Raw genomic sequence first — 25,930 nt, 5'->3', positions numbered from 1 at the left:
TCTTGGCAACCAGAGACCCAGCTTCTTGCCAAAAACTGCAGATTAAGCATTCGTTATGGGAGTTTGCCATTAGCTGTTCCCTATGTTTTGGGCACATGTGGTTACATGTCCCCAAACATACAGGACTCTGTGTAATAGATTTGCATTTCCAAGAGGCTCCAGGGATATTAAGTGGGGTTGGTGACACCTTGCACCCATCCCTCAACCACTACCATCAGAAGTGGGGTTGAGGTGTGGGGTGGAAACGGGTTTACTAGGCAGCTGTGGACCCTGGCTCTTCTGTAGCTTCCTCTGCGAGCTGGACCTTCATTGGTTTACAAGTACTCTAGAGCTTGCATCATATGTCTTTCATTTAAGAGACACCGAATGTTTTTCAGGGAATTCAGGGCTCTTAAGACGCATATTTATAAACAAGCTGACAGAGCTCTACGAGGTAACTAAGTTCATAGCTAGGAGTTGTTTGTATATTTCCTCAAGTCAGCAAGGCGTTGTTCTTGCTGCTGTGAATTTTTGAAAAACCTATTAAACGACCATTTCTCTTATCCTCCCCGTGTCTATTAGAGAAAGGCAGGCTGTCAGAACATCTGAAGGTAAGGTACAGAAGGGGTTAGGAGAGAATCAAAAATTATCAACCCGGATAAGAGTGAGTGGATAACTCGACTTCCGACATTCCTGTAGGGATCGCCCAGGAACAGCTAGAAAGTGCTCAGGAAGCGCATAGCTTGCTCCTTCGCCTTAAGCATGGATAGGATGTACCAGAGCAACCTCTCGCCAGCTTTTCCTTGGCCTTCCTCCCGCGTACTCCACCCCCGCAGCACCCCACACCCCCCATCCGAGGATGCCAAGCTTGGAGTTCGCGAGCCTTGGTGCAGTCTGGAATTCTCCCTGAGCCCAGTCCCTGAAAGCTTTCCGCCCCTTTTGAGAGTTAACAGTTAGTGTTTGGTGCCGGCTGCACGGCTCCGGAGATAGTAATAATACAGCTAAAGTTGTATCATTCAGGAATGGTGTCAACTCGCGAGAACCTGAGTGCGCGCTCAAGGCCGTGCAGAGCGCGGCGCCACGTGAATCGAGCTTGTGCCCCTGCTCGGGAGAAGCGTCTTGGGAGAATGGAGGCTGCTGCTCCGGGGCGCCTTCTCGGGTCCCACCCGGCCGGATCTGGGTTTAGGACCGGCCCCGCTTCTTGGGCAGTGCTGAAGCGCCGCTCTGAGGTGCGCAGCGCTCCACAATTCTTCCCCGGCTGCGGCCCATGCTGGCCTCGAAGAGGGTCTCCCAGTGAGTCCTAGGACAGCCAACACCCCGAAGAAAGTGGAAATTCCCGAGCCCATCCGGAGGCTCGCCAGAATTGGGCTTGGCCTCGCCACCCCTGCGTCGGGGCTGCCCCGCGTGCCCAAGGCCGCGGGGTGACTGCCCGGCTGTCCTGGGGAGACGCGACGGGCGCTGCAAGGGCCTGTGCGAAAAAGGCCGTCGGGTAGAGGCCTCCCTTGGAGGGCGCAACCCGTAGTCCCCAACTTGTGGGAGTTTTCACCCTATTTGCCAGTTTAAGAGGCCTGTTGCTAATGGCGGCCTTTCCTTGCCCAAGGCGCTGAACGCTTTTCCCTCCGACGCGGCGGGCTCCCCCGAAACCAAAGGCAGTCCCGAAGCCTCACAGAGGAGCTTTCATCTCCGCAGTGCTGCCTGCCCTCAGGGAGCGGCCAGCTCCCCAGCCTCCCACCATCCCCTCGGGCTGGGACCGGGGTCCTGGCCCAGCTCCGCGCGCGCCCGTCGCTCCCCGAACGCGCTTTTCAAACTCGACCGCGACCATTTAAGAGTAAAATAATAATCTTTTGAAAACCACCCTGAAGGCCTTCCTCGTACTTAAACCCCTTTGTGTAACGAACCTCTCTGGCCTATACTAGGGGCCCTTAGGAGGTACTTTTCCTATCGGGGTTTCTTAAAATAATCTGGATCTAATGATAAAATCGTGGACCAAGGGGAGGGGTGGAAGAAGGGTGGGGAAATCAGGTTGGTATCGGTATAATGTTTTCAGTGCCTCTTGCTCGGCTTTCCTCTCCCATTGCCACCACATCCACACGCCACCGCATTCCAGAAAGAAAGAAAAGGCCACGAGTTCGTGAGCGCCGAGAGCCCCCGGACGCCGAGCTCCTCGGGATTGGAAGGAGAAGCGGCCCCTCTACCACGGCCATCCCAGTTAATAGCTGCCAACGTACCCGGCTTCTTGGGCTTCGGATCAATGTGGATCTTCCACATAAACGATTTACGGATGAAGTAAAAGCCCTTTAGAGCAGTACTTCCTTTCAAGTTCGTAAGACGCCTCTAAATCTTTCTGGTAGTGAGTGGCCGGCGTGGGGGTGGGGTGGGGACCGGGTGCCGGGCGGGCGGCCCGGGAGGGCGCAGAGAGCGGGGAGTGGAGGGTTAACTGCTTTGCGATCTCACCGAGCTCTTCCGAAATGCCAGTCCACTGTCGCGACGGCAGTGTTTCTGGGTGTCGTGGCCTCATCCCTGATGGCATTTGTCTGAAATGGAGCTGTCTGTCTAACCTAGGCCTGGACGCGCCCTTCCCGGGTAAGTGGGGGAAGATGGGGGTGGGGTGGGGGCGGAGGGGAGTCCGGGGTGGAGTTAGTCGCCTGCCTATTTTCATATTCATTAGAACTGGGAGGTTGCCCGAGGAGCCCAGCTGAGTTTCAAGATATAAAAGCAACTTCGGGTGCCCCCTTTCCAGCCGGGACGTCTTAAAGGGCTCGGAGCCGGGCAGCTCCCCGCGCCGCAGCGCCTGCTTCCCCTTCGCTCCTCTCTGGCCCTCCCTCCTCCCGCCCCCTCGCTCCCTCCCCCAGCGCGCTCCAGCCTCCGAGCTCCAGTAGCTCCGAGACAGCTTTCCAGGATTATGGAGTTTCTGAGCGAGAAGTTTGCCCTCAAGAGCCCACCGAGTAAAAACAGTAACTTTTACATGGGCGCAGGAGGCGCGTTGGAGCACGTTATGGAGACGCTGGACAATGAGTCCTTTTACAGCAAAGCGTCGGCGGGCAAATGCGTGCAGGCCTTCGGGCCCCTGCCCCGCGCCGAGCATCACGTGCGCCTGGAGAGGACCTCGCCCTGTCAGGACGGCAGCGGTGAGTCCACTGCTCCAGCCGGGGTCGCGGAAGCCCACCCGCAAATCCGGAGTGCGGGGAGTGGTCGGGGCAGGGAGGGAGGAAAGGAAGGAAGAAGGAAGGAAAAAAGGAAGGAAGGAAGGAAGGGAGGAAGGAAGGGAGGGAGGGAGGGAGGGGGAGCGAGAGAGCTGGAGGGCGGAGGAAGGCAGTGGAACGCTGCTTATTTTAGGAAGCGGAGTTTTGGTTGCTGCAGAGCCAAGGAAGGAACCCGCACCCGGTTACTTCCGCGCGGTTCTCCTTTCGCTGTCCTCCACGGGTCCTGGAGTCCCTCTATCCAGGACCCCACCGTAAACTGATAGGGCGCTAAATAGAGCGTAATTGAGTCAAGACAGCGCGCTTCCTCTGCGAGCCCGCCGAGCTGCCCAGGCAGGAGGAGCTGAAATCCATCACAGCTCGTTAGAGGACGTCACTACCGTCACGAATAAGAAAACTTAGGTGAAAAATGTTTTTTACTTTTCAAGACGCAACGATATTTTTCTTTGTGAAGTTAGAGGGTTACTAGATTAGCTTGTGGGGATCTGTGATTTCTACTTCTTTGGGTTTGCGATACAACAACATACATTTTTGTTAAACGCCAAATCACTTGAAATAGCTTCGGGCAAAGAATCTTCAATATAATCACTCACTCCCGAATTCTGCGTTGTCTATTTTTCTGACTCCACGTAGAAGTCACCTCAGAAGACTTTCGGAATGCTTCTGGATGAAATCTTTAACTTTGGATGGCCAAGTATCTCAAAGTCAAAATGTTATCAAAACAAACCATCTATCTTTTCTATCTTGTAACCCAATACAAACCTATTTTTTTTAGATCGCGACAGCTAAAGCAAGTTTACAATTCCAAGAGGACTTTTCCTTATCATTGTATATATTCAACAGTTAAGCTGTAAGGAGCGGGTTGTTTTAAAATAACAAACGAAATAAGTGTGAAATATTTACAGCAAGCCTGCCGCCCCCTATTCTAATGGTAGTTCAAAATCTGGCAAGGCACCGGCTCATAGAAGCTCCTTTTCTAAATACCTAGTACGCAATAAGCTTAAAAAACGGCCTCGTATATTTTACTTATTTTGTTCAACGTTGCAAGTAACTTTTGACTTGCAAGGTCAAATAAAAAATAAAGGCGCAAACAATAGAGTAAATCAGTTAAATCTCAGTCATTTATTTAGGAAGACGCAAAAACAATTTATTTTAATACACTGAAGTTTTGGCTTTCTTGCTGTATTTCACATTGTAATATTTTTATTTTGAAATTTATAGAGGTATACATAAAGTTATTTCTATGGACAGGATTTTTTAAAAAATGGTTCTGAAATGTCCTCTGTTGACAGCTGGATACGACTCAATCATAATTTTTATTTAAATTGTCGGGATTCCAAAAATAAGAAGAGAAATAGGTGATTTTTGATACTTTATCAAGTTTTTAAAGAACATCATACTATTAGAAGGGATTTTAATAGGAAAGTATTAAGTAAGATAAATGTAGGCAACAAGCAGTCCGCTAAATTTAGGAAGTCTTTCTCCTGAGATGCCCTTACCCTCACGCCTGCTTCCCCTCCCCCATCCCTAATTACCGCAGTTCCCCATTTAACTCTGCCCGCGGAGACAAAACCGTATTGTTTGTTAATGTCCAGGCTCTTCTTTCTGTTTAGTTTTACCTCACATCTTTTTTTGCCTAAATACTCTTCCGTATTTAAGTTACCTAGGTACTAGAGTTCAATACATTTGTATGATGATTAAAGCAGTTGTAAAAATACGTCATGAGAGAATTTTAAGATAGACAGAAACGAAAAAAGTATAACAATTCATTGGAAATCATTGTTGTGGCAGGGCTGACTTAAGAAAATGCTTCCCGTGGCATTATGTGCCTCCATTACATTTGTGTGTGTGTGTATGGCACCATATGATATATTTTCGTTTTATATCATACTGCCAAGCATGCACTCAAATCTGGAGGAAATCACTAAAATTAAAGCACCCCTAAACAGAATGCCAGATGACATCCTTTGTAATCTTTTAATAGATGTTTTAATTTCCGTGCTTTACTAGAGGGAAGAGTAAAGCTTTCTGTCTTAAAACATGTTTCATGAATTAAGCATAAATTTGACAAATTTAGAAAGAACTGCAAATGAGTTTTTAAGCTAAAGAAGTCTACCTAAATCTTATTATTTTCTGTAGGAAACACACACAGAAACTGATGGAAAATTCATTTTTTAACTTAGTAGGTCGCTTTTTGAAATAAAAAATGTAAATGCAGACATGATATACAGTTGAAATATTGGAAATACAGTAGGAAACAATACCATATCTTTATAGTCCATAGGTTTTGTGTGGAGGAGAAACATAACTTTTGAAAAGAGTTTGGATTTTGGTTTACGGATAGTATTTAAAATTGAAATATCCTCTTTGAGCCATGTAAGTAGCTTACTTTTGTCTGCTGTGAATAAATAAGACATATTAAATTTGGCTCACTTAGATTTTTTTGAACTAGAGCGTCTTTTAATTTGATTATAAATTATGTGCATAAACATTACATTAACCCTGGAAAATAGAACTGTGTGTTTTGACAAATTATATGAGTTCCATGTACACATTTTTAGATGATTCTAAACCTGCCCGAAGTGAATTAATAATGTGATGATCAAATTAATACTGGCACAATAAATCATAATGGACCGCTTGCCTGATGCTCTAAATTACTTCAACTTAAGTCCTTCATCCATGTTTTGCAATCCTGAGAACTGTTGTTTTCCCCCTTTGGGTACAGTGAACTATGGGATCACTAAAGTAGAAGGACAGCCTCTTCACACCGAACTAAATAGAGCTATGGACAACTGTAACAGTCTCCGGATGTCTCCCGTGAAAGGGATGCCAGAGAAGGGAGAACTGGATGAACTTGGGGATAAATGTGACAGCAACGTATCCAGCAGTAAGAAGCGGAGACACCGAACCACCTTTACCAGCTTGCAGCTGGAGGAGCTGGAAAAGGTCTTTCAGAAAACCCATTACCCGGATGTATACGTCAGAGAACAGCTTGCTCTGAGGACTGAGCTGACTGAGGCCAGGGTCCAGGTAGGAGCCAAATGAAGGCTTGGGTGTGTGTGTGTTTGGAGGGCGGAGTTGGAGGGGGGATAGTGTTTGATCCATAGTTGTGTTGTACTACAAAGGAAGAAACCGATTCTCCTACTGAAGATGTAGAACGGGGTAGTATGTAAGTGTAGCATGTAAGTCTACTAAAGTTACTTTTTACCTGCAAAGGATTTGACAGCTTGCACACAAGTATAAAAGAAAAGAACACTTGAATTATTACATAGGCATAAAAACTAATGATTATTTTAAAAGAACAGAATATGAACAAATTTCTGATTTCAAAAAGTGATTTTTAAAGGACAAAAAACTAGTCATAGCTATCCAATCTAGTAATCTATGTATTTTGTTTTTCTATTTTATCAGCCGTTGAAGTTCTTTTGGGGTTAGATACCCTATATTGGTAACTTATTTGTATAGTGGTCCATACGTCTATAATTTTACTGAGGTTGGGGTTATAATAAAACAAGGAAAAATGAAGCAGTCTCACAAACTCCCAGTTGTTATGTATACCATAAACTATTTTCACTATACATAATTAAAGAAAGATCATATAGTTCATCTACAATTTTCTCGCCCCAGGAATTGCCAGTACATGCCCTTCCATTATAATTTTAAAAATCTAGATAATTTATATGATTTTTGCAGAGGCAATAGGAATAATAATCTTAAAGTAATTTTTAAATATATAAATTCAGTTAAATTATATCTATATGTTATATTCAAATTATAAAATTGGATGATTCAATATACTAAATTTCTTAATAATTTGAAAAAAATTTTAAAATACTGGGTAAAATTCTACCTCCTAAGTGTATTTTATTTTTACTAGCCTTGATATTCGAAACTATATTTTATTCGTTCCTAAGTAACAATAATTCAGGAGAATAACGTTTTTCTTTGTGTGTGTTTTTACTACTCCAAATAAAATAATTTGAATTTTGAAACTCCCATAAACCACTAGAATAGAGAAATAAATAAAAAATTTTTTCTGAGTGGAGTAATAGTATTCCTCCTGAAGATTGAGCCATTGTAAGGCCCTTATACATCAGTAAAGACAACATCTGGTGGTGCAGGAATACCAAGCAGCAGATTTTTGCTTTAGTTTGCGGAGACAAATGGTTACTTTATCTTAGTTCAGGAAGTAAATGTATAGAAAGTCAACGCTAAGGAAGAATTTTAGAACTGTCAAGTGTTAACACAAACCCCCCACATGTGTGTTTTTTGGTCTTGTGTTCATATATGTAAATTAGTTATACTTGTAACCATAGAAAAATGTGTTTACACACACACAGTGATCAGCTGTGCACAAAGCATGTTTTCCCCTTATCATTTCAGCAAGTTCTGATTAATTTTTGTCTAAGAACATGCACAGAGAGCCAGCCTGAACCTAATTTACTCAGATGGTTCTCTTTTCTGCTTTTCACATCAGAGTGGTAATTGGCACCCATTTTAAGGAGACTGTCAAGGTCTTTTTCTCAGTAGAAAAGCCCTCATTACTAAATTCCCTCAGTATGCTCCTGCTGTGGAGAGAGCAAGAAAGTGTGTTCTGTTTTGCTTTGTTGTTGATGTTGTCTTAAGCCCTGAATATAGTGGATAATACACACTTCCCAGCAGTGTTCTAAGAAACCATCTGAACAGGTAGCTGTCTTTGCCTTCTTTCAATTGCTGAAAACTCTTCCAAGTGCCATCTTAAATTTGCAATACATGTTTACGCACCAAACTGAGTATTAATATGTCTCCATAAGTGTGAAGGTAAAGATATAACAGATTAGAATTGAATATGAAAAAGAGTAAAAATTTCAAATAAAGTTTAATGAAAGGCTTTTTACAATTTACATTTTTATACTTCATTTCCAGCTTCTTTCCTAAGTATTTTATATTCTGAATATAGTTCTGTAAAGACTAAAGAGCTTCCTGAAAGCTGCTTATGTAAATTATACATATTGAATATCAAATTATACATATTGAATATAATTTTCTGTATAGAGAGCTGTATTAAAGAGAGCTTTAATACCTTAAAATATTAAAATGATGATTCTGGAAAGCTACAAGTGTGAATTAGTTAATATTTAACCCTCTGAGGAAGATAGGTGTTATAATGGATATTTCATCTATGCAATTAATTAGAGAGATTTGGAAGGCAGTTCAGTGACCCTGTAGAGGCCGTACTAACTCACAGGCTTTCTTGACAGTTGATTATATCTGCCCTGTTTCTTTTTTAATTTACATTACCCGTAGGTCTTTTAAATTGGATAAATGATTTTGAAGATTTTATGAGCATTTTCTATAAGAGAAAATAAGTAAGTGGTGTCATTTACATAATAAACAATTTGTATATTTTAAAACCATAGTTCAGCTTCAGATGATACCATTTTACCCAAAGTCTTTATCATAATCAATATAATATATAATCCTAATGGTTTTTGTTTCTAAATAATCATGATATTTCTGCTGATGTCATATGTTTTAGATATAATCTTTATGTTTACATTTTTCTAAGTTTTTCTAAGTCTGGGTACAACCCAGAAGAGCCAATTGTTTTGACAGACCCAGATATTAATTTGGTTATAGATTGGCTGGGTTAATGTTGTATACATAGCCCCAAACTAAAAAGTTATGAATGTCTTCCAGACTTGTAGCATTCTCTGAGAGAGGGATTATTATCTGTGATAATTTGAAGATACAAGGAATCTTCACGGTCATATAATCTAATTCTTTTTTATTTTCTGTAAATGAAAAAACAGAGGCTCAGATGTATTAAATAAATTTTTGAAAATGTCTTGTCTCTTTGTATTAAATTATATTGCCTCATGGACATGGCACTTGTCAGGGTAAAATAGAAAGTAAAATTTGTGGATCCTTTTCTAATATAAAAAAATTCCCTTTTTAGTAATTATGTTGACCTGGTTTACCTTTCTAATTTGAAGTCTTTGAACATCATATTTGCATTATCAACTATTCCTTGCCTAAAATTCTACTTTTTTAAAAAATTAGGTTTGGTTTCAAAATCGAAGGGCCAAGTGGAGAAAAAGAGAACGTTATGGCCAAATCCAGCAAGCTAAAAGCCACTTTGCTGCCACCTATGACATATCAGTTTTGCCAAGGACTGACAGCTATCCACAGGTATGGTAAACTGCACAGAACACTGAGAGGCATAGGTGTGGTTTGTATATTCTTAAAAGGGCTAGTATAAGCTTTATTATATCTAATAGCCAAGAATGAAAATTTTAATCTCCAAAAGAATGTTTCCATGTTTGTTAGATTTTTATTTTACTAAAATATTTATTTATTTATTTTAATTTATTTTTCTAGAACCATTCATTTAAAAATATTTCAGGGTCTCTTCTTTGGTATACATTGAAACAACTTAAGTAGCATCATTCAGTAGTATGTCTTTTAATTTCTCTACTCACTCCCTTTGTTAACTTTTAAAATACATAAAGCATTGCTTGGCATGCTATCTCTGTGGCTGTTGTTTTATGAACCATACCATAACCTGGTGTCACATGTGGCCTGTGACACCTTCACTTTCACTGAAAACCATCTTTTTTTCAGTTTTAAGTTCCACTTAAAACTATGTTGTCTTTTCAGCTTTGAATTTGCTCATTGTTTCAAGGAAACATTTAGCCCTTTGTGACATAAAACATATATAGAATTAGTACTGGACATAATTTTTTGAATGTATCATGTTAAGAAAGACTTCTTTTATAATGGGAGCTCTCATCTCATTTCAAAGAATATTTAGAAATTCTTTTTCCTATAATTTTTCCTTTTAATTTAGAGAGGGTTGTTTTTCATACTTTGTAATTCACATAAATAAATTTTGTCTTTCTAATTGGGTATTACTTTTTCCTAATACTGAATTATAATATTCAAAATTGTATTTGATACATGATAAAGGACATGTGTATTATAAGGAACTTTTAAACCATCTGTTATTTCATTCCTGATTGTTTAATGATATGCGTTGTAACAGACTACTTTGAAAACAAATATGTAACATATATGCTGGTAGAATACCTTGATAGTCCAGTAAACAAATCATCTCAGGCCCAAACTTAAGGGTATTCGTTTTCTTTAACTGTAAATTCATACCCTGTGAGCATGAACTCAGTCCTTTAATTTCATGCTATCTTTTTGTTCTTGTGCCTTTCATGATTTTTTAAAACCCTATTTTGAGAACTTCATTCCTCCAGATAAATCCACCAAATTTATTAATGTAATATTATATGCAAACAAGAGCCTTAGAGATCACCTAGTTCAATTCCTTCATTTTAGAAGTCAGGAAACCAGACCCAGATGAGGTAAAAAAAACTGGTCTGTGATCACACAAATGGTTCCTTAGTCTATAAAAGACTGTTACAGCTAAGCCTTGCCACTGCAGTTTGCCAGAAGACCAACATTATGGGTACCTTTTGAATAAATGCCCATACCTACCTTAAGAAGAATCTTGTTTCTTTCACTTTAAAAATTTTATCTTAAAGTAGCTCCTTTATATTTTCTCATATTTTAAAAGCATGTGTATACTCCTGGTTACTTAACATCACAGGGCTAATGAAATTTTATTCACCAAATATTTTGAGTGTCCTAGTTGAGTTCTAAACAAAGTGCTGTGAGGATGTTTGTCCTCTAGGCTGTAAGTGCCGTGAGATCAGGCACTGCTATTTTCCTAGCTGTTAACACGACTGTAGCCCTTACTGTCAGGCACTGTTCTAACTAGGTTCCATATATTAACTCATTTAATCCTTACCACAACCTTATGTAGTAGGTGTTGTTGATTATTCCCATTTTTCTTATGAGGAAACTGAGGCACAGAGAGGTGAGGTATTTACTCACTTTCATTAGTGGTAGTGAACCCAGATTTGAGCAGAGCCAGTCTAGTTCTCAAGGGCAAGATCCTAATTCCCACAATAGACTGTCTCTCCCAGGGAATATGTTTGAATGATTGAATGATTAACTAATACCAAAGGAGCTTAAGTTGCATTATTCAAATTGCAGTTTAGTTCAGGGGAGCAGAGAATGTTCTCACAAACAGTGAAATAACAATTAAAAAAGTAACGGAGATGGCATATACTGCATATAATTTTGAACTACTTGACTGTTGGTGACTTTAGAAATAATAAAGTCACAAATTATGAACTCTTTTCAAATGGACTTTAAACAGTCTTACTGATATGTCCCACAACACTTGACTGTGATGTGTCTTTTTTTCACCTTATTATTTCAATATTCATTCCTTTCCTTGTTACCATTTCTATTTGCCACTTTTCTGCTCCTTGCTTTTGGTTGCCTTATCTCTAACCCCCCTTTCTTCTTTAGTGTATCATAAAACATATAGAATAGTGCCTGGACCAATTAAGCTCTATACAAAAGCTTAATATAACAATATAACTAGTCACCCTTTTTTCCTAAAATTATCTTGCTACTATGTTATTGTGCCTCATAGCTTGTGACATTAACGATTAGCAGAATGAGGTCACCTAGTAGCTCAGGCAGGAAAGGAAATGGTAAAATCAAATTGTACATTTGATAGTCTTTTTCACTCCAACAAAGGATAAATTAAAAAAAAAATTCCCCTCACAGATAACAGAATTTGCACTAATTCTTCTTGTGGCTTCTCCATAACTTATATACATTGGTTACACCACCTCATAATTTAAGTATGGGAATGCAGAGATCATATGTTGAAGTTATTTTGACAGTGCAATTCATTAACAATGATAAAAATCAGTACTGATGAATCCACACTACTTTTCTGTATTGGTAAGTCATTTAATGTTTGGTTACCAAAAATTCTGAAATCAAGCATCTCCCACTCCCCACTGTAGGTATTGGATAAAGTCAGGGGAAAATTCCATTTTAACTTAAAAATATATGGTTGACATTTTTTAGTTTGTTTGAAAAAAAATAATTATGCAAAAATCATGTCTCTCAAGACTCAGCCTAAGGAAATTTTTTTTTTATTATGTGGCTTAAAAATAGAAGTTTATAATGGGAAAAATAGGAACTGAAATAGAGCCTAACCAACTCAATGCAGTAAGACACTGAATTTGGTTACTGTTACTAATTACAGAAAAAAAATTATTAATTACAAAATGTTGGAACTAGAAAATGTTGGCGGCAGGACAGAAATAAAGAATTAGCAATTTGGCAGGGAAACAAAAGCATACACAGAAATACATCAAAACCAGAAATGGTTTACAAAATGATCTCCTTAAGCCTGCTCATAAAAATAAGCCTGTGTATCATAATCTTACCTAGCATAAAGGTATATGTATATAACATATAATGTTTATTTGTGAATAGTAATTAATATTTTCTAAAATGTTCTAAATACTTTGTTTCCACTGGTCCTCATTACACTATAGTAACAACAGCTGTAACAGTAAAAATAGTAACTACCAGTTGAGGGCTTATTATAAGCCAGGCTTCCTTCTTATAGCCATTAACTCATTGAATTTGAGCCCAAGTTTCTTGAGTTTAGGAGTCCCAGGCTTTTTATGCAACATTATGTTGGAGTCTCCCTAATCCAACATGGTGTTGAAATAGTTCAATTTTGACCCTAAAGCATTGCATTACTTTGGTAAGGAAAAATGCTTTCATTTTTTAAATTTGTAAAATAATAATATAAAACATTTAAAAAATGTAGATACTTCTTAGACTGTTTAAGATATTCTTTTTCTTAAACTTACTCATCATATGTGATAGCAAACAAACAAATAAGAAAGTGAGTGCTATGATGTCAGTAGTAATGTACTCTAAAGGTAGTATATTTTGATGTAGTGAAAAGCTGTTAGTTTTTAAAGCTCTATTTTGGGTCACAATATCAGTTGCCATTTGTCAACACTGTATAGCTAAATTAAATTACTTGATATTCTCCAACACATGATATTTTAGAAAAGAGTCTCCTTGCTTGTGCTAAGTCTGTTTCCCTCTATCCTGAATTCCCTTCCCTTCACCTAAACCATATTTCTTCCATGAAGCCTCCTCTCAATTTTCCCTCAATCAGCGCATCACTTTCTCATTGACATTGTGGTGGATTGTGTAAAATGTCTCCCACACATTTAGAATGTAAAGTATTTAAAAGATGATTCAGTTCTTATTCACATTTGTATCACCACAGTATTAAGCAAATTATGTATACACTGAATAGATGTGAAAAAAAGTACTGGTTCACTTCACTATTCAGGAGTACATTATAAAACAAAAACTAGTCTATTTTTAATAAAACAGATGGTTTCTGAATCTCTGATATTAACCAGCTCTGTGGTCTTAAGCAATTAACTTTTCCTCTTTGAAAAGAATAGACTAGAAAGATTTTGTAGACCCCTTGCAGCTTAATTTGTTTTTCTTGCAGAGTTGTTTGCATTTTATCAAACAAATGTATGCCAGGTATTGTTTTAGGCACAGAGGTTATACAAATGATCCAGACAAAATCTCCTGCTTTGTGGACAGATTACAAACTAGATATTACAAATTCTGCAAACACTTCTTGATGCAAACTAGACCCAGAAAACCAAACCAATTAGAGACCTACATAATTTTGTCCTTGAGTTTAAGAAGCAAGCACATATCTATCAACATTAGATTCTAACTTGTTTCTAATTTATCAAAACCAAAGCATTTTTTTTTTTTCCGGTACGCGGGCCTCTCACTGGTGTGGCCTCTCCCATTGCGGAGCACAGGCTCTGGACACGCAGGCTCAGCGGCCATGGCTCAGGGGCACAGCCGCTCTGCGGCATGTGGGATCTTCCCAGACCGGGGCACAAACCCGTGTCCCCTGCATCGGCAGGCGGACTTTCAACCACTGTGCCACCAGGGAAACCCAAAACCAAAGCATTTTTAAAATAATTAATTTTAGTGAATAAAATATTTTCTCTTAAGTTATAAACATTTTCTAGGAGTTTATAGCAGCCTTCATTCTTAAAGAAGAGCTAATTTCATGCCATTAGGTTTAGTTTGGATTAAAAGTACACTAACTTTATCATTTACTAGCTGAGTAACTTTGGGTAAGTCTCCGGGCTTCCTTGATCTTCAGAGTCTTTATTTGTAAGATTGAGGTATTGTTGGTGCTAGAGTTGGTGGTCTTAGTAGTATAGATGATGATGATGATACTTTTTCTGTTATGGAGAGGATTAGAGTGATTTCTAAACAGTCTTTGCAGCTAAATCCTGGGATTTGGGATGGGCCATGGATTCATGTATGACTGTGGGCTGCACAATTAGGGAGTTGTGGATTCAAATCCTGGCTCTGCCACTTAATAGATTTTTAGACCTTTGGCAAATAAATTAACCTCTAGGAACGTTTCTCTTCATTTATAAAATGGTGATACAAGTTCATATGTTATTCGTGAGGATTAAACAAAATAGTTTATGCAGAGTTCTTAGGATATTGCCTAGTACATAATGAGTGCTCAATAGTCATGGTTCTATGATAGCCATTAATCATTATTAATTTTTTTCTGCAGTAGAGAGGTAGCTAAGTGGTTTGAATTTTCCCTTATGTTGTAGCATTTAAGCTCATCCAATCTGTGAGTATATTTACTATTTGGGGATCTAGAGAAAGATCAAATTCAGTTAAATACACTTTCTTCTTTAAATTAGGATGAACAAATATGGTAGCTTTGGGAAAATTTGAGTATATTCTTAATCCACCAAAATTATTTTCTCATGAAGAAAATATTTTCATCAAAAATTTCGAAAAAAGTGTTGAAGATTTTCCCACCAAAATTTTCATTGAGGTTTTACTTAGTATATATTGAGAATCATAATTAAATCTATATATTCCAAATGCACTAAAAGACCCATGCAGTATTTTTGCTTTCTGTTGTTTAATTGATGACTTTATAAATATATGACACTTGGAGTTTGAACATACCAAGAGTTGGATTCAAGTTATAGATAATTTGTAGTAACTGGAGTAATTTAAAAAAACAGATGAAAGCTGTGTAATATTTCTAGTTTAACAAATCTACTTCAAGCATTGTTATTATACAATAAAAGGAAATGTTAAAGTTTCTGTAAAATAGTGATTTGAAGATATTGTGCACCCTACTTTCTTCTCTCACAAGTATCTGTCCTAATCTTAATGTTTACCTTTGCTTAATCTAAATAAGGAATATGAAACTTGTTTTCTTTTACCACCGTGGTTTAGTGATTTAAAGGTATCTGGAGCAGGTTTGTTTTTTGGTTTTTTTCTGGAGCAGTTTTTACCTTTAGAAAAAGTATCACATTTTTATCACTATTATTTCTATTTTTCCCAGATATTTGAAGTAAACAAAGATCCCAAGGTCTTTAAAAAATGTTAATAATATAGCTATACTTGGTGCATTGTGTAATGAACAGTCTCATAGCTGTCAAACAACCAATAAGATGGTCATATATTGTGATACAATAAAACTTCCCTCATGATGAATGGAGGGACAAAAATGTTAACAGCATCAGGTCAGCAGGTCATAGTGGTATTGTACAATTTCTCACTGATTATAAGCACAAATATTTAATATTATAGAAGGACATAATTTATTCAAATTAATATAATTTTTACAATGGATAAAGTTGCTAATTTAATTAAATATATGCATATATATTTTATATAAACACATATAAAGACTATTTCACATACATGTGTATGTTAAAACTAAGTTACGTGTAGTAGGAGGTAGATTTTGTTAGTATCAGGTAAAGGTGCAGCTAGACACAGACAGTGAATAATTCTTTTATTTTGTTGAAAGTACAGGTTCTTTAAAGAGGTAAAGAATATCCTCCAAAAAAAGTAAAGTGCATTCATGTTGTTGACTATGAAAGATTTATTTTTTTTAATGTAATATTCAAATTTAATGTGATTTAAAGACTTTACATAGTCGTAATAACTTAGCTGTTTGTTTTTTTTTTTTTTTTTTTTTTTGCTTTTAATAAGTGACCACTGTTAAAGCATTGTATTTAACTGAATTGGTCATACATATTTTATATTTTAAGAGGAAAGAATAAATCAATAAATTGAGTAGGTTACCAAAATAAGTAATAAATATGAAAATAAATTATTGAGAAGTGCCAGTGTTGCTCATACATATAAAAACTACCTTATAGGAGGATAGAGAAGAACCAGGGGGAAATTAAGCATCAAAGTCTGAGAAGTCTATGAGAACAGACTTGTGGATTAAAACCTACAGTTCAAACCATTATTGTTAGTGTGACCCTCAGGATATACTTTAATCCAGAATTTTATGTGTGCCATATTTATTAGGCCACATGTGTCTTGGGCTTTCTTTTTTCTTTTAAATTATGGAGCGTTAAATAGAAAAAAATCTTTGTGCAAATGCACAGTTGAATTAGAAATCACAAAAATAAAATTCAAATTATAGTTAACACAAATACAAGATGAATATAATTGATAACTTTACTCGCGATTTTAAGAATAAATTCAAATCTCGTACATGACACCATGTGGGACTCTCTAAGATTAAAAATATACTGTGTAAATACTTCAAGTGTTTGCATATTTGATTTACATTTTAAGTTAATAATTCACAAAGAAAACTTAATTTATATTATAATTTTTTTCTTATAATTGTAAATTTTTAATAGATGAATTGTCATTAAAAATGAATCAGCAATAGTTACCATGCATGTATTAAAATACATGAAAAATAAGGTGACAAATAGTTGGAAAATACTTCATATGATAATTGTTGCTGGATAATTATTAAAAAAATAGCAAATGCTAGGTGCTTTGATTTTATTCTCTCCTTAAGTGAGTTGATTTGAAAAGTTTCATTTTAGGCATGTAGGGTGAGATTTTCTATGAATCTTTTTTTAAAAATGATCACAATTAATACAAAATTTGAGAACACATTCAACACTAAAGGAAACGAGAAATGTTCTTAATGCTTCCTCTGTCTTTGACTTGGAGCATATTTCAAATATTATTCGAATAATACAAAATTTAAATACCTTTATATGGTATCATTCTTAAAATTTTCAGACATTAACATTTCTCATGAGACTTAGTGCTTTTAATTTTTGCACTAATGAGATATATACTTTTATTTTTTCTATATAGCAGTTTTCTTCTCAGTTCATTAATATCATATGACTATTATATCTAGTAGTGATTTTTTTTAACAGAAAAGGCATTCTTTCTTGTTTAAAATCCCTGTATACATTTCTAAGATGAAATTTTATTTAAGAACTCAAAGTAGCAATGAATACTTAACATGTGGTCCTTTTCTGATGAATAAATAATTTCTAATCCCTTCAACTTAATAGTACCATGTGCTGAAAACATATATTTTTGGAATTTTTGAAATGTAAATTGATTCCCCCCAAATCTTAGTATTTGTATATTATCTTAAATTTTTTTCATTACAATTCCACTAATAAGAGGGCACTGATGAAAACATACCCTCATTTCTATCTCAGGTAGTACCTAAACTTGCTCAGATTGATCTTTTCACTGCGTAATTAATTCAAGTTGGGATTTTTTTTTTTTTTTCCAGATGCACAAAGTCTCAGTGTGTGTTATTCACTGGTAGCAAATTCACTATTTAGAAAAACACTTATACCCCTTCTCCCTGCCAGCAGCTTACTGATGTAGTTACTAGAAAAGTTAATGGGACCCTAAGTTTAGACAACAGCTAAAAATATCTGCAAGTTACTAAGCATATGATTCTTTTAATATTTTATCCCTCTAAATTTTAAAGGAACAGATATGCTAATAAAGAATGTAATGGTCTCTTAAAAAATTGAACTGCTTTTGTAAACAGTGATGTTTTCATTCTTAAAAGAGACCATATAAGAAATCAGGTAAATTAAATTATATAGTGATAATGTGGTAATAAATCTATATAGTAAGTATTCAATAATATTCAGAGTAGTCAATAAATGTAAACATTCTGTCAAACAGGAAAAACCAAAGTCAACTTTCAGATTTTAATGCAAAGAAGCTATTGCTATAACATCATCACAAATACCTCTTTGTGAATCCCTGATCTCTGTCTTTTTATAGCAACCTTTTAACTCCCTCAGGGAAGTGTTGGGGCTGTGATGTGAGGGTAGTGTGAGGATAGGATAATATGTGTATCGTGATGTGTGTGTGTGTCTATGTACGTGTGTACATGTAGATGTTGGTGGCTGGTAGAAACAGTGTATATGTAGAGGAGTAAGGTTAAATAAACTTGTTTTAGTAGAAAAATAGTTGGTTTTAGAGATGCTCTAAAATTAAGGAACAGTTATTACTCATATATGCTCACATTTTTCAGTATTTCTATTAAATCCAGATTAAATTCCATTGGCTAGTGTCTCAATAAATACCACTAACAGTAGGATATAGAGTATATAAATCAGGAAACTATTTGCTTTTTTTTACACATCATGCTACTTTACAACTAAGGGAAAGACTAATAAACTTACATTAAAAGGTTTTTTAAAAGTATGAAAAATTCCCCACTACAATAAAATCAGCAAATATATTAGAAATATACACCAAATTTAGCATACTAAAATTTTCTTTACAGTTTTGGTTATATAAAGAATATGTCTGTATCAAGTTTCCATGATGAAGGTAAATGAAATTTATAATTTCCTATCCATGATTTACCCTATTCAATTCATGACATATATAGATCCACAGTGAAGAACTCTTAATATATATGTGTATTCTTATATATCACCCCTCTCCTTCCTAGCCATTGCTTTTAATTCCTTGAAAGGAAAGTGAATGTTAAATGAATTTGATTTGTTTGGAAAGAGACAAAAAAATCAACTTTCCTCCAAAATTCAAAGTTATGGAATAATTAAGTTTTTACGTGATTAGAAAAACATTAAGGGGCAGACGTTCAAAGTGGAGAGTTCTAAGTCAGCTGAACTTCCATTCATGCTAATGGGAAGTAGTTGGCTAAGTTCCCTGGACAGTGCTTTGAACATACCATCAGAACTTTAAAAAATGCTGTGAACCGCATTAAAACATTGAATATTTTTAGATTATCCACTCCTTTTAAACACAAAGAAGAAAAAATGGAAAGGCAAGCAGTCTTTTTTTCTCATTTTTCTTTTCTTTTTTTTTTTAAGCACACGTGAAAAAAGGATGTGGACATGATTCAGTAATGCTGTTCCTGGTTGTAAAGCCCTTGAATATTATACAGTTAGAAGCCTACAAAAAAATTATTTGGTGTCAGTGAACTAGTCTAAAACTAGTCTAAAAAAAAAGAAAAGTAGTGATCTTATTTAGAAAAAAGTGCATTCTTTCATTCCAAAATTTAACAGCAAATACAGTATTTTTAATAAGTCAGAGAGTAAGATTTTTGTATGACTTCTCTGTGGACAAATATATACGCAGTTTTAGACAATATGTGTCGATTCTAGCGCATCATTTTAAAATGATCACTTACAAGAATAGGATTGGTGGAGGGATGGAGGAGGCATAGAACGAGCCCACTTGGACAGCAGTAGATTTATTAAACCACAAGCTCAAACGACTTTGTTGTTCAATCAAATATCGCCTTCAAATATTAACAGAAGTAGATGATCTAGAACAAAGATGATACCTGCTGGGTTATCCCTACGGTGATCAGACGACATCTAGATTATATTCTGTTGTCAGTGCTGGATGTTAATAAGGGTGAAGGGTGTTGACAACCTCTAGCATATCCAGAGGAACGTGACTGGAATGATACCGTCTGGAAATCATGTCATATGAGGAATCCTTAGAGGAAAGAGACTTGTGATTGTATAATAGTCACCTGATGATATTTGAAGGTTTTCCCATGTAAGAAGGATGCTACTTATTCTGTATCATTTTAAGGGACAGACATAGAAGAGATAGATAGAGGAGAAAGATAACAGTCACTTTTTTACAGAGCTCTCCAAAAGGGAATGGAATGTTTTTTAAACAGGGTGAGCTTCTTATCACAGGAATCGAACATAATTGAAAATGTACAAGGGTTTTTTGCATTTGGAAAGAAGCTGGACTTCAATAGCGTTTCCTGATCCTAGGTGATTTTAGGAATTGCTTGTGTGTATTACTATTGCCATTATTTTAGTACAAATCCCCTCGGCCACACCCCCTGCTTAATGAATCAGAATCTCCAGGAAGATACATCTGTGGTGGATAGTAAGTGTTTAACAGAAAAAAAAAACCAAAAAGCTGCCTAGGGAAATATAGTCAACAGGGTCCAGCTTTGTAATTTTCATGATTTCTGTTAAGATTGTGTAGTATGGTGATTCTAGCATTCAAATCAGGAAAAAAAATTTAGATATATTAGCATAAATTGTCCATAAAGCTTTGATTACATCTGCAAGATGGATCAGTCCAAATTTCATATTCTTGGAGATTTTTCCATTATTTAATAAATGTATATAAAGGGTTTTTCATATGCTGTGTTAGGCCTGGGGATGAGAAAACGGTTGTGAGTGATCATTGGGAATTTTGCTTTCAGAAAGTGGAGTCTATGAACAACCCGAAACTTAGGGTTATTAATAAGTAAATAACAATTTCAAGTCATAAGACTAGTTTTTATGTCATTGTAGCATTTATAAGATTTCTTGGGTTCAGATTTGACCTCTGCCATTGCAGTTATGCCATCTTGGGTGAGATTCTTAAACTCTTTGTTCTATAGTTGTACCTTTTACGAAATGGGGATAGTAAAAGCACATACCTTTTCCGATGTCAAAACGATTAGAAGTCTTCATCATGCTTTTAACATAATGCTTGACAAATGGTAATTAATTGATAACTGTTAGCTATCATGAGCGTGATCTTGATCGTCATCATCAGATGTTTTAAACATCCAGAGGGAATGCTTCAGAGGAAGCAAAACCTCAGTTCACTGGGGATATTATTTTTTATGATTTGCATCTAACTTTAATATAGAAACCAACTAGATCCCCAAAGTCTAATGAAAACATGCCAGAAATTTGAAAATCAAAGAAAGGCTGGGAAGAGAGGGGTGATAGAGATCATGGAAACAGGGCATAGCAGTAAAAGCATGTGACAGCATCACTACCCATGAGAATATTTGGGTATCCCCTCAAGTCCAACTAAAGTATTGCTGTTTGTAAATTGCTTTATTAATCTGTTCTGTTCAGAAGACATTTCTATATGTTGTATTTCATGAAAAGTAACTCATTTAACTTGCTTGATCATGTTCAGGTAAGAAGTTTTGATCAAAATAACAATATTTGCTCATGTCGTGGAAAGTGGAGAATTTCTTTTCATTTTATACATAGATTACTGTTAATCCTTTCAGGGGAAAAATATTTTAAATTTAAATTCATAGATTTCCTTCCTTGCTTTTACTCTCCTTATTTTTTCTTTTTGACTGAGTTGTTAAATATATTTCTATGCATTTGGAATACAAGTAGATGATTTTAATAATAAATTCTAGCAACACTGTGTATAAGTTGAGGGATCCTTCAACAAACATAAAATGTAAATAATCTTTCTCCACCACTATCTTGCCTTGCATTTATTTTTTCAAAAGTAAGCAAGCAAGTTCACTTTCATTTCCTGAAAGCCCTTTTGTCAGACATATGACTGTGGTTTTTGCAGTGTAGCACAATGTTTGATTGAATGTCAGAGGAAAATCACCCAGATCAAGTTAGAAGAGCTAGTTTGACAGACTAATGACATTAACAGCCCCTCCTGTTGGTTTGAGATACATAACTCAGCAGTCACTGGCACCAATCATCATACTTTGGCTAAAGTGGGAGACATATACTAGAATGAGCCAAAATTAAAACAGCATAGCCCATGACGATTTAAGGATTGATAATGTATGCAAATCGTGATGGACAGCTAGCTAGATAGCTAGCTAGATGTCTATAGGTATCTCTCACAGATTTGACATATTTAAAGCAGCTTAGAAAATATTTATATAAAGAACTATTAAACAATACTAAAATGAGCATCTTGCCAACCGCTGAAGCACCACCTAAGGGATAATATTTGTTGTTCAGTTTAGAACTGGTTGTGATCCTTTCTAAGTGACAGAGTAACATCTCTACAGTGTAATCTAGAAGTTTCATCAGCATATTTTTGGCTATTAATTGAAAATAAGTTGTCTTAAAAAATATGGCTTCAGCTTGTTGTAAGACTATAGCAGAGGCTGTATGTAGCAGTGTTGTAAGACTATAGCAGAGGCTATATGGGTGTTGTAAGACTATAGCAGAGGCTATATGTAGCAGACTGAAATTTCTATGTAAAAATAAATATGAGAAAACAGTTCTTGTATACGTGTGGAAATAATTGATGATTCCATTCTAATTATGATTTTAAAAGAGAAAAGAAAGTCACATGGGATAAACATATTTATTGTTGTTGTGTTCTAGTCTAAATCTATTGTAATAATACTGTATAAGGCATATAATTTTTAAATTTCGTTTTCTAAGGCTGCATCTCTCTGCCATGCTATACCAAGCAACATCTTCCTTTTTTCCCAGCTCCTGCCGTTTATCAGGATTTTCTCTGTGCTTCTCAGTCATGCATGTGATCACTTTTGTTTTGCCCTTCTTTAAATAGCTAGTTTAATATACCTCCTATTTAGAATTCATAGTATACAAATTCTACTTAATGTTTCTTTTACATGCTAGTAACTTTAGAGAAATTTGTATTTGCTGATAATATTGCACTGAAATGTTTCCTGTAGAGATTTAATGAGATGAGATGTGAATTTCTTGGGCACAAATGATAACCCAGTTTTCAATCTTATATAAGATGTTATCTAGTACTTTATTTGTATTCATATGATATTTTTTGCTAACACTTGCATATTTTTCTCAATTGTGCTTTCATTATTGGGTAATAGTCAAGTTTTAGAATTCTAAATCTGTTCTACATGTCATACTTATGCTGCAACCTCAGTATATCATATATAAATCATAGAATAAATGTTTAAAATATGTGTATAATTGTCCTTTTCACAGAGCTATGTATTCAAGACTATAGGATATGAAAAACAATGAAACAGTGAACATTTTCCAAAATGAGTTTGATCAAAAATATCTCTGAAGAACAAACAGCCTCGTATCAGCATTGGTTTCCAGCACAAACTACCACATCAAGAGTCCAGATGTGGAATTTAAAAAAACAAACGCAATTGTGTAATTTTGTTTAGAAAGATGAAAACTATATTTAAACTTCAAACCATATTCTTAACCACTTTTCTAAGCACATGAATTGGTCAGGAATCATGACTAAATCTTCCAGATTTCATTTTAAAAATCATGACTATAAAAAGAATACTCGAGATTGACATGTTTTGAGAGTATTTTATGTGGTCAAATATGTGGGTTTTGGTGATCCATTCCAGTATAACAAACTAGAAGAATCTTTCAAATAACTATTTTTCAGTAATTGCTTGATGTACTCAGAATGAAATTACAGACCACCCAACAGGAGCAAACAACTGAACAACTAACAAAAAAATGAACAACTAACAAAACTTCGTAAATACAGTTTCACAAAAGTAAGGGAACAAAAGTGAGAACGTGTAAATGTAATATTTGTTGTTTTATATATTCCAGATTCAGAACAATCTGTGGGCAGGAAATGCAAGTGGTGGTTCTGTGGTCACTTCATGCATGTTGCCACGTGACACTTCCTCCTGTATGACACCTTACTCTCACTCGCCTCGGACAGATTCCAGTTACACAGGGTTTTCAAACCACCAGAACCAGTTCAGCCATGTGCCCCTCAACAATTTTTTCACTGACTCTCTTCTTACCGGGGCTACCAATGGACATGCATTTGAAACAAAGCCAGAGTTTGAAAGGAGGTCCTCCAGTATCGCAGTTCTTCGAATGAAAGCCAAGGAGCACACTGCCAATATTTCATGGGCCATGTAACATACAGTACTCTTTTCTTTTTCTCTTAATGGCAAAGTAAAACATTCTTATTTCTCATATTTAAAGGATACCACAATAAGCTGCTGTGTGTGGAATTGCTAAAGGTCAAGATATACAGTGAGACCAGCTTAAATGAATAGTTGTTATTATTTAACATTAAAATCTAAGAATGAACCTCTGAAAAGACTAAATAGGTTTACCATGCACCCGTCTCCACAAACTCTGTTTTAGTAGTAAGATTTTTTTTCTATTGTACGAGTCAATGAAATATGATCATGCAGCTTCTGAAAAGAATAAATGTATTAAACAAATTCCTCTGTTATAGATTGATTTATGTTAGTTCTGTATAACAAGAAATCCCTTGTAAAATAATACCTGAAAAAGGAGGAAATGCACTGGGGAAAATGTCAAGATACCAAAGCTGTCAGGTAAATATTGAAGCAGGGTGTTTGGGGGAGTTAACTGGCGTTTCTCCCTCTCTGGCTCCAAGACACAATGGGCATATCCTCCGTTGCTGAGAATTTATCTACAGGCCTTGAAGATTTTTTTACCTCTACGTGTTTTGGTGAATTTCCACTCCGTGAAAAAAAGGACTCTTCGGAAATGACCAGCATTTGCATGAAATATTCGGGCATCGTTTCCTGAAACCATGTGGCTAAAGGTGATAACTGAAATATCCTGGTGTGATTTAAAATACAGTCACAAGAACAGTTTGTATAAATGCCATCTTTTTAATGAAAAAGCCAGCACGGACTCAGCAATTAATTATCACACACAAGAGAAAAAGAAAGTTACAAAACCCGCTGTTGCTTTTAAACTAAAATTGTCAATTAAACTGTACACACAAACATCTAATAAATACACTCAAAGAAATATTTTCAGTTAAAGGAGCAGCAGTTGGAATCTGTACTTATTTCATGAGTATGTGCAAGTGCACGTGTGTGTGTTTGTTTTTTGACATAGAAGCTGTAAGCATTTTTTGCTACTGTGGTTTTGCACAGGGAATTAAAATGTCAGAAGGCTCTCTAAAATTTCTGGTGGAAAAGAAGAGAAGAAAAATACATTGCATCTGGAAAATTGCTAACCCCTTTGATTTACTTCTCCTCCCTTTCCCCTGTCACATTCCAGGCTTTTTCAGATGAGTGAAATGTCAACCTCCTTGAAAGACTCTTAAGTTCATAAAGGCAAAGTAAATTAATTGAAATGAAGATGGCTTCCATGGCTTGGATCAGAGCACGATCTGCTCTTTGTACTCACTTAGAATCTTCCTTGTGGTTCCTACAACCTTTAGGGATATGCTTGGAAGCCCTAAAGGCTGAAGGGCAAGAATAAATGAATTTTTAAAACTAAATTTCAGAGAAAGTACTTAAATCCAGTAAGTGTCTGTTTCTAGTGGGAAAATATTTACGGCAGTTAGACATCTTCTGTAATAAAATTTTAAATCAAGCAGATGATGGAGATGAGTGATGTCCTAAACAAACATTCTTTGACTTCATAATAACTCTGTTCTTTATTACTTTTGTGTTCTCTCTTTTTCGTTTTGTTCCCAAGACAAACTTGTTCCACTTTGGCCCTGAGAACTATGCTTACATGCAGGAGCTTTTGTCAAAGGATTGTTTAGGCAGCTGTTAAATATCCTTCATGTTTTAGAAGAGAATGACTTCTTTAATACACACATATATCTGGTCAGTAGGAATTTGTGAACTAAAACTTAGAACTAAAATGTGAGATTTTTTTTTTCAAAAATTTCCCCAATCAGTGGTATCCATGTTCATTTTCTTCTGCTTTCATAATTGAAATTTTAGTGTCCCTTGCCTAATAACTTATATTTTTAAAATGAGAGACAAAACTCATTTTTGA

At 36.1% G+C, this 25,930-nt stretch overlaps 1 protein-coding gene across 2 annotated transcripts; it reads left to right on the top strand.

Annotated features, from left to right (window-relative positions):
• Nucleotides 1–2,363: 2,363 nt before the first annotated feature.
• On the top strand, nucleotides 2,364–24,381 carry ALX1 (ALX homeobox 1). 2 transcript variants are annotated; one of them, XM_073787966.1, is made up of 5 exons: nucleotides 2,364–2,562; nucleotides 2,955–3,107; nucleotides 5,908–6,212; nucleotides 9,225–9,353; nucleotides 23,750–24,381. In XM_073787966.1, exons 1-5 carry the CDS (start codon nucleotides 2,448–2,450, stop codon nucleotides 24,068–24,070), a joined length of 1,023 nt encoding a protein of 340 aa, XP_073644067.1. In that variant the 5' UTR covers nucleotides 2,364–2,447; the 3' UTR covers nucleotides 24,071–24,381. The 2 variants fall into 2 exon arrangements, with proteins under 2 accessions (XP_073644067.1, XP_033721522.1); XM_033865631.2 differs by lacking the exon at nucleotides 2,364–2,562 and having other exon boundaries at nucleotides 2,688–3,107.
• The last annotated feature ends 1,549 nt before the right edge of the window (nucleotides 24,382–25,930 follow it).

Source organism: Tursiops truncatus, chromosome 11, assembly GCF_011762595.2.
Source record: "Tursiops truncatus isolate mTurTru1 chromosome 11, mTurTru1.mat.Y, whole genome shotgun sequence".
NCBI lineage: Eukaryota > Metazoa > Chordata > Mammalia > Artiodactyla > Delphinidae > Tursiops > Tursiops truncatus.
This window is presented reverse-complemented; position numbering and strand designations above follow the sequence as displayed.

Coding starts and splice junctions, on each gene's coding strand:
- ALX1 (XM_073787966.1), top strand. CDS start 2,448: ATGCCAGTCCACTGTCGCGACGGCAGTGTTTCTGGGTGTCGTGGCCTC. Junction 3,108..5,907: donor GCCCTGTCAGGACGGCAGCG/GTGAGTCCACTG, acceptor CTTTGGGTACAG/TGAACTATGGGATCACTAAA. Junction 9,354..23,749: donor GGACTGACAGCTATCCACAG/GTATGGTAAACT, acceptor TATATATTCCAG/ATTCAGAACAATCTGTGGGC.